Source organism: Taudactylus pleione, unplaced genomic scaffold (genome assembly GCF_031769625.1).
Source record: "Taudactylus pleione unplaced genomic scaffold, aTauple2 ptg000127l, whole genome shotgun sequence".
NCBI classification, from domain to species: domain Eukaryota; kingdom Metazoa; phylum Chordata; class Amphibia; order Anura; family Myobatrachidae; genus Taudactylus; species Taudactylus pleione.
In genome coordinates, this window is record NW_028284529.1 from 15,416,063 (window position 1) to 15,430,625 (window position 14,563).

The 14,563-nt window shown below is 41.8% G+C and overlaps 1 protein-coding gene across 1 annotated transcript in view; it reads left to right on the forward strand.

Moving 5' to 3' along the window:
• The first annotated feature begins 4,164 nt into the window (after positions 1-4,164).
• NFIB (nuclear factor I B) overlaps positions 4,165-14,563 on the forward strand; it is a 255,877-nt gene continuing 245,478 nt past the window's right edge. The window contains exon 1 of the mRNA XM_088472630.1: positions 4,165-4,735. Within this exon, the coding sequence (XP_088328756.1) occupies positions 4,718-4,735 (18 nt within the window). The 5' untranslated portion in view covers positions 4,165-4,717. The remainder of the gene's footprint in view (positions 4,736-14,563) is intronic.

The window sequence follows — 14,563 nt, forward strand, 5'->3', positions numbered from 1 at the left end:
GACGAATGAGCAAAAATCCCAGGGGCAAGATGTGGCAAGCTCATGGAGACTTATCCATAGCAACTTGCAGCTGCAATTGCTGCAAAAGGTGGCTCGACAAAGTACTGACTTTAGGGGGGTGAATAGTTATGCACACTGAAGTTTTCTGTTATGTTGTCCTAAATGTTGTTTGATTCACAATATAAAAAAAAGACAACTTCACAGTTGTAGGCATGTTCTGTGAATGAAATGATGCACACCTTCAAACAATCCATTTTAATTCCAGGTTGTGAGGCAACAAAACATGAAAAATGCAAAGGGGGTGAATATTGTTGCAAGGCAATGTATATATCAATGTAGCAATAAATGATTAGCTTTGTGACCCTAATTAATGTTTCAGTTAATTTATAATGTTTGCATCAAATCTCCAGGAGAAGTTAATCAATGGGGGCGATTCATTTCAGTGCGATGTTGAATAGCTCCAGGAAGGAGTTTCCAGGGCTATTCAATTGGCCGCGTTGTACTCTGCACTTAGTCAGGAGATGCCAGTGACCACGAGTTAAGTTGCGGTAACTGACATTCTCCGACTTAGGTACCGGCAGCAATGCTGTTAGCGCATGCGCTAAGCAGGAAACCTGCATCACGGCCCTAGTTTAGCTAGATTTCTGCTCGCATCTCAGAAATACTCTAGTCGGGAGCTTACAGCATGGTCAATAGAATAACTCTGGCAACTCCTTCCTGGTTGCTATTCAGCATTACATAGAATTGACTCGCACCCAATAGTTGTTAGCCAAAGATAGCATCATTCTTTCCTTATTTAAGGTATTTGCCAAATTAACCATAAGAGTAAAGGGGGTCATTCAGACCCGTTCGCGAGCAAAGGACGCTCGCAAACGGGTCGATGTTGCCCCACTGCGCATGCGCACGACAGAGGGAGCTCCGTCGTGCGCATGCGCGAGACCCGGATAGCGACGGGCTTTCCGTCGCTCCGGGTCTCGCACCAAAGGGGGCGTGCTGTCGATGTTGATTGACAGCACGCCCCGGCACGGGGGCGTGACTGCCAAACGGAGGCGTTCCCATGGGAACGCCTACCGTCTGAGTCCGGCCCCACTGACATCAGTAATGATGTCAGTGGGAGTGATTTTGGCTCTGGTAGAGCCAAAATCACTCCTGGGCTTGCGGAAGCGAGACCCTACCGCAGGGTCTCGTCGCAAGCCCGATGGTTGCAATGGTCTTTGACCATCGCGACCATCTTTTTGGCCGCTCACATAAGCTGTGGGTGGTCACCCACAGCTGTGCGAGCGGCCAGGAGGCCGCTCCAAATTTAGCTGGGACGGCCCTGATTCAGAGCGAGCGCTCTGGTCAGAGCGTTCAGCTCTGAATCAGGCCCAAAGTTCATAATTATACGGTACTGTACTATTATCCTTTGTAATGGGCTCCAAGTCACAGGCTTTAGATACAGATGAAAAGCTGCTACAATGTTGCCAGCGGTAGTTTCAATTAAACATTAGCGAGTATTTCCTGACACTGGGAGTTGGCTGCAGGCTGATTTCAGGTGCCACAATTAGTTGTATATACAATGCAGTCTTATATCTCCCAAAGTCCTGCCAGCTCATTATACCCCCAATAGTCTGGTAATTAAGTCTTATTGCTAGAGTGCTGTGTATATCAGCCCAGCTCAGAAGTTCCTGTATCTCCATAATTGGCAATTCGCAGTCACCTAGTTGAGGTGTGGGTTCTATGGAGTTCTCCATGGCTGCTGGATTGTAATAGCAGGAGAAACTTGGGGTTGGATCGGTAGTGTATTTATAATGGGTGCAGGATGTGCAGTGCACATGGGGCCCTGGATCTTGGGGGGGCCCACAACACACACCCTGCACCCATATGTGTTAATACTTACCCTTCCGAAGTCCATGCCATTTTCCCGATGACCTGCGCCAATTCTAGTGCCCAGATTCTGCAGGTGCAGCGCTGAGGTGCTGGCTGCCAGAGAGAGAACAGGGGACCTGGACAGAGACTGCACACGGGCCCCCTCCTATCTAGAAACGCCCTGGGTTGGATCCAGATCTGTCAGCACAGGGTGCACCAACGCGTTTCAGCCACCACTGTGCCTTTCTCAAGCTGGAGTGGGATGTATCATTACTAAAGATGTAGTCAAACCACTGAAAACTGTAGTTTCCTGAGGTTTATCGCAATACACATGGATGCCCATATGTAATAAAAAGGTCAGCAGCAGATAATGGAGACATCTGCTGTGGACCGAGGCACAACAAGCCCTGTAGAATTCTATGGACCTGTGATGTGTCCATATGCATCTAGCTGCAGAAAACGTATCTTTCTGGAGATAGAGCCCTATAAGTAACATTGCACATGTGTATTAGAACTGCTGGCTAACAAACCCGGAAGTCAGTACTTCAACGGGACAGCTCGGCTCGACAGCATTCATGCATACTGGCAATATGCATGCAAATAGGGGTGGGCTATATAACAATTTAACATGATGCATTGTTTCTGCCAGACCAATCAGGAATAAAAACAAGAGATCTGGAATAAAAACAAGAAATCACTTCAACGTGAAAATTGAAAAGATGACACAGTCACAGTCTGTTCTCTCATTCTCAGTAAAGCAGTATTGATTTACCTGGAAAAATTCCTTCATCAGGTGTTGCAAAACCTACTGGGAAAGAATGATAACTGTATTATAAAACACAGGGATTTCATTATTTCTAGCACATTTATTTCTATGAGTTGCAGGTACTCACCTAAAGCTACAAGTTGATTGAAGATTTAGACTAACTTACACACACTGGATCAGCGCCTTTATGCTTTTTTTTTTAAATCATTTCTGAAATTATTTCACTGATTTCTCCCAGTTTTCGAAACTAGTTGCAACTAAAAATTAGACCAAAAAAAAAACATGTGCCAGTACTGTGTACCCCTGGGCACCCCCACAAAAAAGTATTGATTATATGTATAATCAAATTGTCTACAGCAACAATTTATCAAGATATTTAGGAGCAATTCAGTGAAGCACACGGTGATAAAAATAGTCTAAAATAGATAATCATTTACCATTTACAGTAGTTGTATCACTATTTAAAATTCCTGGAGTTAAAGAAATAACATAAATTACAAGAAATAATGTATAATAATAGACATTAAACCAGTTTAAAATGTATTTATAATTATGTAACTGTTCTTGTAGCCGTGAATCAGCAATGGAGACCCAGGCACAGTGGTACTAATGAGCTCTCTCCCAAGCACCTGGCCTCTCCCAGTACATACTTATAACACTGGGCTGCAGCTTACAGACACTGAAGTGCCAGACACATTCTGCAAGAAAACAGGATTGATTCAATTGGCATCATGTGCTGATTTCAGGGTCCTTTGACCTGTCTGGGTCTCACAGCAGACTAGACTTTTTGCAGTAACACTTCTCTTGTCTATTGGTTGTCTGCTCATAAATATGGAGAATGGTTTCTCTGCTTTCCCCCCCTCCTCAAGGCAGGCTACTTCACACTATCACTATGTCCCTGCAGCCCCCTCCTCCCCCTATCCTATTTCTCCTAGCCACAAGGAGGAAGCCAAGAGCTGAGCTTCCCAAGTTTAGTGATAGAAAGAAACAGGGGTACGGTAAGGGAAAGTTAAGCCAGATGCAGCAGAGAATTACATGGCAGGGACATGCATGATGACTTTTGTTTAAGATCGCAAATATATAACTAACCAATGATTTCTTTCAATTCATTTTCTATAGCAGGATATGAATATAATCAGTGAGCATTATGGAACATTTACTAAACGTGTGTTAGGCATATTTATCATCTCTCGTGTCGTCAGTCACTAGTTTACACCAATGTTAGAATTGCTTAGTGAAAATCAGATTTATTTGTACTGTCATTGCTAGATTTCTTTAGAAACAAGAGAAGAGAAAGAGAGGGAGGGAGAGAGAGAAGAAAGAAAGAAGAGAGAAGAGGAGAGAATGAAGGAAATGATTTGAAGCGAAAGCAGGAATGTAATATTTACAGGAGGGGAGTGACTGCAGAAGGAAAAGTAGGGAGGATGGAGGGGGAGTTGTAGGAGAATCTGGGAGGGCTGTGACAGCTGGAGTGTAGACGGGGGAGCTGGCTGAATAGGGAGGAGAAGGGAAGGTGGGAAGGGTGAGTAGGGAGCCGCCGCCTTCCCGTCCAATCAGCAAGAGGTGGAACTCGTCCAAGTGCAGAACCGGGTCTGCTATGAGCTGCCTGATGTGCAGAGCAGAGCCAGACTGACAGGGGGGCCAGGGAGACACACTGGGGAAAGAGAGGAAAAACCCTGCCAACAGCACTCACAGACCAGCCCAGCTCCAAAAAAACGGGATCAGCCTCTCCTGGACCGCGTTCAAGTCAGCCCAGCACAGCCACCCTCCAGGAGTGCAGGATTGCAAGTAAAGCTAGGCACAGCAGGCACTCAGGCAGCTCTTATTGCCTTGTACTTTGACTTCATCACCCTGCCAAGACTATTTTCTTCCGGCTCTGCTCTTTAGTCCTTACACGTATTTATATAAAACCATCGCATGAACAAACAGCAAACACATCAACCCACATAAGACTTGCAATCACTCCAGGGAATTAGACTTGATAATAAAAAAAAAAAGCAAACAAAAAAAAAAACACCCCTGCCAGAGAAATTAGCTGTCACCTAAGAAATGTGAATCCACCGCGCCTGTGCTGTGCTCAGATTACAGGATCCCTTTAATTTAATGCAATACAGTGCAATGGTATGTGATTTGGACATTCTAACACCTGGCATTTGCCGTGCTTCTTCCGGCTTGGTTTCACAAGTATGATGATATTTGGCTTGTGGGCACAGACTGAGGGTTAGCATGATATGCTGGCATGCAGTCATATTTTTGAAGGGTGCAGGACGTCGTTCCTGGTCAGCAGCAGACCTGGCTGTAGATCTCTCCTATTTGCAGAGTGTGCTGCTGCTGCTGTGCGTTGGGACAGTAGGGGGGGAATGTTACAATCCCTGTAATAACCTTTCTTCCTGAATATTTTAGTGACATAACTTGTTGTGGGATGAGCTAGAAGTGCCGGTTGTTTGTCTTCTGCTTCTTTGGCAGCATGTGGATGTGGGTCATACGTCTCTGCCAGCAATCAGTGGATGGAGCTTGCGTCCAAGAGTGCTGAACTTGGCAACTATCCTGCCGCAACTCTTCCTCCTCATTCTGGCAGACACCTAGCAGCTGAGCGCTGCAAGGGATAAGAGCACATGTAACTTGGCTATGCATTGGAACAAGAGGCCCTTTTTGTACAGCATTTGTATTTTCCATAGGTTTTACTGCACTTTTAATTTTAGGAATAATTTGCTTTTGATTTTTGCTATAACTAGGTTTTAATTTAAAAAAAGCTTGACAAAAGGGTCTTTGTTTATCTTATGCATTTTTGTCAGTAATTTATAATGTGTAATATCTACATCCGTTTACGTCTTGCTGTTCCAACGTAAGTAGACAAGGTTCTTATTATCACAGTCTTCAGATTGCATGAGCATAAACCTTATATCCTTGTTTAACCCCAAGAAGTTTGTTTAGAGCTACTTGATGTCAATGCTTTACTGTGCACTTAGCAGTGCATCTTCCTTACTGTATGTATGGGAAGGTGTGGTTTATTTATCTCTAGGTAATTCCTGCCATGTGTCATAAATACCTATCACTGATAACCAATGTAAATAGGTTAAATTTACAACATTAAATGGCCTAACTTATTAAGGGGCCTACTAATAATATTCAGATATCTACATGTAAAAGTTTTCATACCTTGATAGAAAAGAGATTTCACAATTAAAATTTCTAAGAAGCTAATGTAAATAAGTGTTCTATAATATTGTCATATTCAGACTTCAGAGAGGTTGTCTGCAGTGTATGGACAGGAAGCTTATAATTCCCTCCACAATCACCACTTCTGAAACTCTGATATATCTGTTATTAGTAACCCTTTTATCAGCCATCTTGTACTTTGTTTAGTTACCATTTAAGAGTTTTTACTTATTAGAAAGTGACAAAAAGACCTTGTTTCCTCTGAATTGCCTACAGAATTTTGTTGTTCAGTTTGTAGCACTGCAATTGCCCTGATCCTGAGTGTGGCGTTTTAGCCAAACATGCTCTGTGTGTTCTGTCTGGGCACTGGTTTTTGTCTGCTATTTCCTGTCTCTGTAATCTTAGGTATGTGAGTTTCCAATACATCAATTCCATCCCCATCTGCAGCCCTATGTGTCAGAATGTAACTTAGTTATGGTTCATGCTAATTTGCACACATTGTTCTTAATCCATATTTGCAATATTTATGTACTTCTGGTGGTTTATGTTTGAGAGTTTGGCTTGTCTGTAAAGTCTGGAGAACAGGAAGCCTTCTGCTCTACACCTGTTAAGCATCCTGTAGGTTATTATGTTGCTCACTAAGGATAAAACTGTTCATGCTGTATTACACTGTAATTCTCTTGCAGGTGTTGTATATAAATCCAGTGATTTGTATTCCATTCTTGCACAGAAATGTGAGGTTTAACTGCATTACTTTTAGTGTCTCTCGTTGCCTCCTGTTTTAAATACAACATGGCACATTGTATGCCTAACAATATCTATGTCTATATCAACCTGGGTCAGACCAGTGTTGGATATGTGTGTTGAGCTTTTTCCTTTTTGCATTTTTAAAAAAATCAAATATATGCAGTATGCATTTTGCTTTATTTCAACTATTTCAGTTTAAGAGATATGCTAATTTATTATAACTATGTGATCGTAGGCTGAATGCTATTCATCAATAGAACCTATGCCAATTGTTTGGAAGGTAGGGCCAACAAAAAGAGCCTTGTATGGCTGCATCTGGCCGACAGACTGCCGTTCATTTGACTTCAATCCTAGCTCAGCATCTTGTTGTGTAATAAGTGATTAAACTTTGCTAGGCCAATTTCTAGACCATCTAGGTATTGGTGTCTGTTACCATGGGCTTTAAATATATAGTTGTTGTAAACATGTTATATTCCACTTATTTTTATTTGTTTGTTTTTATTGTTTCCTGCAGTCCTAGAAGTAACTTCTTGGGCTAAAAATATATCAGCTATTGATATAATCATATAACGGCCTGTAAGAAAATATTTTGGAAGTCCTTATGTAGATTTAAAAGATCAGAATGTGTTTTTTTTCACAATATGAATACAGGCTTACAAGTAACAAGTACTAGTAACCTGAGTGTAAATACAATGTTGCCATTGTCTGATCAAATTTCCAATTATACATAGGTGATCTCTTGACAGTACCTCAGTCATGGCTGCCTGTGTGTTTGACCCTGTCTGGAATTGTGTTAGCTGGAAATCTCAGGTTGGAGGGGGTGGAACATCTCTTTACTTTGACACAAGGAGCTCTGAAGTGGTGTGATCTGAATTATTATTAGTGCACTGAACATGCCCCTCTCCCCTTCCCCCTCTTCTGTTGCTTGTGGAAGGAAACTGCCATTGAACTTGAGACAGGACAGACAAGATCTCCACTTTTTACAGTAGCTGGCAGTGAAAAGGCGCCAAAACACACAAGATTAAGTCTAACCTATGAATTTATATGCCTTGCCCGTGTCTTTTTTAACTTTGAAGTTGCATTGGGCACAACAGCAGGAAATGTAAAGCACATTACTTTAAATTGTTATTTTTCTTTGACTAATGCAGCTGGATTGAAATACTACATTAAAAAACAATTCCCTTAGTTATTTTTATCACACAAAATAGATTTCCCATCCATACTTTTCTGAAAGCTGCACTTAAACTTCCAACAGTCTGCTACAGTTATGCCCACACAAGAGTTTAAGATTTTGGGTATGCAATAACTTTAGTTCAATTAATAGACTAATCCAGTGGTCCCCAAACTTTATTGAACCACGGTCCCTACAGTATCGGCATTGTTTTCGTGGCACCCCTAAGCCAAACGTTTGTTATTGAGAAATTCAGAAATGTAGTAAAGTGAAGTAAATTGTGCTCACCTGTTATCCTTAGGTTCAGTTATGTGGTGGTGGACAGGTTTGCGCTTCTGTTTGTGCACATATTAGACATATTTACATTACAGTGACCATAAATAATTTCATTTGGTGCTGGACTACCAACTTGAGGCACCCCTGCAAGTGTCCCGAGGCACCACAAGGTGCCACTGCACAGAGTTTGGGAACCACTGGACTAATCTATAACATCAATGAACTAATTCAGTCCAGTTTATTTCAAATAGAAAATATTTTTAGAGGGTTCGATTTCTATGTTTTTTTTTGTGAATGTTTTTCTCATACTATACTGTATATCTGCATGTTGGAGCATATGTCAGTGTGTATGAAAGTGGAAAATTTGATTTGAATTATTTTTCATGCTCCTCCGTCCTCCAACACAACTAGCATGACTGAGTAATACATCCATATGGACGAAGCCATAAATCAGATATTTTTAAATGGTTGTTACATCTAGATTTTTCTTTATCCACTAATATAAAACAGTAGAACCACAAAACCACTTTCAGTGCACCACACTTTTGTGGCTTGGATGATGTTCAGTGTTATTAATGTGCCAAACGTGCTCTTCCTGTATAGTAGCAACATACATTTATAGGAGTAATGGTGTTTGATGGTGATTTTGGTTAACACTAACTAAAGTTGACACTGATACAATCATAGATGATGAATCTCAAAATTAACATAAACAGATATGTAAAAAAAATATATAATTTTCCATAAGTTCTGAAATGATGCTTGTTAATTTATTTAGATAGTGAATGCAGTATTTAAAATAAATCAATTTGTTTTGGTTAATATTTGTATACGCAATCCAAGAACAGACCATGGGGCTGATTCTGAGTTGGAAGGATTTCTGTACATCGGTGCAAATGGCAAGTATTTGTACACAGAACAAGTCATGTGTGGTATTATGCATTTTTTTATATATTTGTACAACTCGGTTGGATCTGTCTATTCATACAATTGTGTGGTTTAGGCATACTTGCTGACATTCTGGCTGCCCCATCCAGGAGGGGACAACCAGGTCATCATGGGGCGCGGGGGGGGGGGGGGCGTGGGTGGACATGACACAGAATTGCGGGTGGATTGGGGGAATGACCATGCAACATCGTCGCCCCTTCCCCCCTACACAATGCCATGATTACCGGCATTGTGAAACGGAACAGGGCCATGATGACGTGGTTCTGCGTGCATTGCATCATCACTCCATCTGCTGCGGGGGTGTGTGTGTGTGGATACGGGAGGGGTCCCAGTGTATAGCTGGAAGACTTGCCCACTTTTCCAGGCAGCTGGGACTAGCACCCAATTTTTGGGAGCATCCTGCCAGTTCCAGGTGAGATAGGCAAGTATGGTTTTAGGGCTGCAACCGCCGTGTCTTGTGGGAGTGTTGAGGGTATGTATCTAAGGCTTTGTGCCATTCTGAGTCATGTGTATGGAGAAGGGAAGCCTGCTTGCATCTAGCATGGGGCTAGTGCAAGTGCTAGTACTATGATGATGGTTGTGGAGGCTGAGATGTAAAATCAATGGGTGGCAAAGCTTTTAGCTTGCAGATGCACAAACCACTACATTAGCCCTACAGATTCTCCCAATGGTAAAGGTAGTAAATCTGGCTTTCACGGCTGCCCATAACTACAGGCACTTTACATTGCATACCAATACAAATTTTGAGTAGTTGCCCAGCGATGCTACTCTAGCCTTCTCAGCCCGATCTCCTCTCAGCAGAGCAGGGCAGGGGACTCTCCTGGGCATGTCTGATCATGCTTATGCACCCACTGTGTATGCAAAACAGGGAGTGGTCTGTTCGTGCAGGAGCTTCGGCGGGAGGGTGGCAGGGGCAGGCCTCGTAGTGGTTGCCCCTCTGTACCCCCACCAATGTGGAACTACACAGCTTGTGGAAATAATTAAATAATAAGAACTTGATTGCATTTATTATATAATCTTAAACCCACCACTATGCAAACTCTGCAGACTAAAATGGCATTTTGGGACCTTAAGGTAATGCGCATATCTGTGTGAATAGTGCGTAACATTCAAATTATGTGCTATATTTAAGTTCTCCTTTTTATACGGCAAACTCCCACACAGTCAAAAAGAAAAAAAATAAGACTATAAAGCAGATGTTCTTTAAAAAAAAAAAGAAGCATTCCAGGACTGAAGCCCAATATAAATGAAGCCTCTTTTTATAGATTAGTGGCATCAACATTGAGGACAAGGTAAAAAATGTGTATGGTTTGTATTCCAGTGCAGATTGCTTGTTGTGAATATCCTGTGGTTTCTAAAATCCTCCCACTTATTCCCCGGTTCAGTCAATTACCCCATTCATCTGTGGGGCAGGCTCAGCCTAAGGGAATGTACAGAGTTTCAGATTTCTAAATGGGCAGGAAATTTACAACACAGGCAGAGTGCAGAATAATGACAGTAACATTACTAGCAGCATGACTTTCTTCATTTAACTGTGTCCATAAGGAAAAAAGTAGACATTTTTTATTTTCCACTAAACAAGCCCAAGCCAGGTGCAAATTTTGTTACAAATTACTTTTGCTAAAACAAGATATAGTTTTGGATTAAAGACACTTTCAGCATACTACTGCATATGAATATTTTGTATACACATGGGGGCATATGTATCAAAGCTTGATGTGAGATAATATTGTGAAATATATACCACCAACCAATCAACTCCAAACCATCATTTCTTAAACACAGCCTGCAAAATGTAAGTTAGAAGTTGATTGGTTGGTGATATATATCTCACAATTTTATTTCACATCAAGCTTTGATACATATGCCCCATGAAGTGGAGACAAAGGAGTCTATTCAGAATTGATTTTTTAACATACAAAATACGGAAACTATGATTTCCGTATTTTTTATGTAGCTCCCCTATTCAGCAATGAGACAATGGAGAAGATAACGCAATTATCTTCTCCATTGATTCCCATCTCATAGAGTACCGCACTGTAGGGATCAGCCATTGATCTCTACAGTGCTTTAACACTTTTTGCTATTCAGCAAAGCAAAAAGTATTAAATCACTCAATAAATATTTACTTTATATAACGCCATTTTAGAACGGCGTTACATGAAGAAAATACTTACATTTCCCGAAAACTGCAGGGACAGAGGGAAATTTTCCCGAAAGTCCCTGCAGCATCTTGTAAGCCCGCCCAGTCTCCATCCCTACTTCCCTGTAATTGGCAGCATGTAAGTCACTCTAGAGCCTTTTAAACCCCCCAAAATTGATTGATATGTGTATACAGGCTTTATACTAGCCTGTATACATGTATATTTATGTGCGATTATATTTAACATTTATATTTAAATGTTAAATATAAAGAAGCACATAAATATACATGTATACAGGCTAGTATAAAGCCTGTATACACATCAATCAATTTTGGGAGGCTAAAGTTGTACTTACCCCTCCGCGGCCACCGGGAAGCCAGAACGGAGACTGGTACCGAGCGCATGACTAAGCATGTGCAGGGAACATAACAGAAGAGATTGTTTTCGGAATCCCGAAAACAATACCTTCTGTGACATCGCAGGGACAGCGTGTTACCGCAACCACTGTCCCTGCTGAAAATATTGCTGAATAGCTTACATATATTAACATAATTGATAAAATATTTTGACGATGTTGCCCGATAATATTCTGGGCAACATCGTCACTGTTGCTGAATAGACCCCAAAGTACTACAGTGACAAGTGCTGGATTTGGAGAGACGTGGTTCCAAATGTGAAGGGGAAAAAAAAAAATTTTTTTGAACATCATTAAAGTCTTTTTTTTGTTTTATTAAATGCATAGTCACATTTGAGATTATTTGCATAGTGTAGTGTACGCATAATAGTTTAACAATATATATATGCAGGACCAGATTAACAATGGAGCAGTTGGGACTACAACTAAAGGCCTCCACATAAATATAGGCCCAACACCATGACGGCATGATGATGACCAGCCGCCCAGCTATTCACATGGTCATCCATTAATCATTAGTATTAAAAATGTATTTCTGTTTTCCTCACAAAATTCTGCATTTTTTTTGCTTTTGTGTATTTAGGCCATACTTGCCAACTTTGGAAAGCTTGAGCCCGGGAGAGGAGGAGGCAAGTGGGTGGGATGGAGATGGAGCACCACGATACACACCATTACTTCCCCGCCCCTTGATGGTTTGCTGGTGTTCCTGTCTTTGTGTGGGCAGAATGGGGCGGAGCAACTAAAACCACATCATCGCAGTCCTGGCCTCTGTGGTGGTTTGCCATCATTAATGTCTATTCAATGCTGAGGATGGGGCACAATGATGCGATTCATAGTGAAACATGTCATCAACACCCACATCCTACCCACTTCACGGTCGGCCGGTGGGATGCAGGGGTTTTGCCCACTTTACCAGTAGTCTTTCCCGCAAATTTAAGAGCCTCCCACAACTTCCGGGTTAGTGGGTAAGTATGATTTAGGGTGACATAAAGGATGATAAAGTAGTAAATGTACAGACCCTCATACAGCTCCGCTGCTTATAACAGACCCTTGATCATTTTCAGCACCATACCCTTGTGGCCAATGGTGGATTTTACCTAGTAAAAATCCGCCACCACCAGTGATCATTTTCAGCACCATACCCATGTGACCAGTGGCAAATTTTAGCTAGTAAAAATCTGCCACCACCAGTGAGCCCATAGTGATTGCATTGGCTTCCCATTGGAAGCACTATCTGCTAATCATATGCTGGACTACAATCGGCGGATCGTGCTTCCAATGGGAAGCCTTTCTGCCAGCTCTAATGTACTTCTACTATGGTCACAGCTGGTGAAGACCCTAGAAGCCGTGGAGGAGAAGGGGGTGGGAGTGTGGATGCGGAAGTTTACCTGCCTGCCGTAATATGCTTGTAGGTGCTGCAGCCAATGCAGTGCCTAGAAGACAGAGTCGCATGCACGAGTCAGTATTTTTTTTTTCTTCTTCAACCATACCTCCCAACTGTCCCGCTTCTGGTGGGACAGTCCCACTATTCAGGTACTGTCCCACCTGCAGGCCACAGTGTTCCGCGGTGGGGGAGGAAGTTGGGGGAAAAGACTCTCACAGAGCAGAGCAGCGAGTGAATAGTGGAGAGCCCTGGGGGAAGCACAGCATCTCTGTGGATGCTGGTCTTGCCCCCGGAGTGACGAAGAGGGGACGTGCCGCAAGGCCACGTCCCCTCACCGAGACCAAGACTCCTTTTTTGGACAGTCCCGATTATCAACCCTACAAAGTTGAGAAGTATGCTTACACTGACTGCAGCTTGTACACCCTGGCATACTGGTGATAGCACAAGGAGATAAAAGAATCAGTATTTTTAAGGTTTAGAATACATGTGATTTTTTTTTTAATGTCATTAAATCAAAGGTCAAGATTACTTGGGTGACTTGTTACTTTTTCAGGCATAAATACTGTTTTAAATTAAGATCCTAGCAGATCTCTAAAGTTGGGTAAACCTCAGACGAACTACAATGCGACGGACGACCCAGCTAAAGGCAGATGCATTGGATGACATTTTGGACGATACGTACACATCATCGCGATCTGGTGAATGACCACACTATATGTCATTCACCTGTCGCATCCAAATGCATGGGGTCAATCATCAAATTGACAGATTGAGCAGCATGTACTGCAGCTCTGTCTATGTGATGACCAACACCGCGGTAGTGCACAAGGGCCGACATAGTTGGTACACATTTGCCGATTTGCACGATCCGCCGGTTCGGGCTACATATAGTCTAATGTGTATCCACCTTTAGAAAAAACACTGAAATACAGTATATGAATATGAATGGCAGTTATCTGATACTCGCCACTTCAGTTATCCTTAAGTATTACCTGACCTCTCTGTCCCTTTCTGGATGGGGAAATGATTCTTAAAGATAATAAAATCATGCTTCATAATTACAACTGATACCCAGAAGCATAGGTGAATAAATACATTTTTCAATCATTCTAAGTGCTTATTTACGCAGGAAACAAAAGCATCTACAGAGTTGCAAGGAATTCTGCATGTATGAATTTATGTGACGCTATTTTCATTGCATCACTTTGCAGATTGGTCTGCTCGCTGTACTTGCATCACTTTTGATTATTGTTAAAGGATTGACATTTGACCTTGTAAGCTATTATGGGGAAGTGATAGGTAAATTGTCTCTATAGGTTGTAGTACCCAAAACTGTTGAGGCATCATTGTGTATTGAGGCTTATTTGCATCAGTTAAAGTAAGTTTTTTGTATCCTTTTTATTCAGAGGCTTTTACCTTAACCCTCCTCTGTCAGTAATGCCATCAGAGTGAATGGAAGGATGATTTCACAGATTATTCTGCTTAGCTTCAGTATCATCTTAACATTGAGCTGTGAGTTGCTTAAAGGCTGTTTTGTACATAAAGAAGAGAGCTTTGACTATTGCTTAGGATGATTGGATCATATATCCATAATGTTAAACTCTTTATTGCATTGCCAATCCTGGGAAAAGTATAATGTACCATTATTCATGGATAGTCGGATTGTGTATGAGATAGCCTGGAGATATAACTGTTTGATTTCACT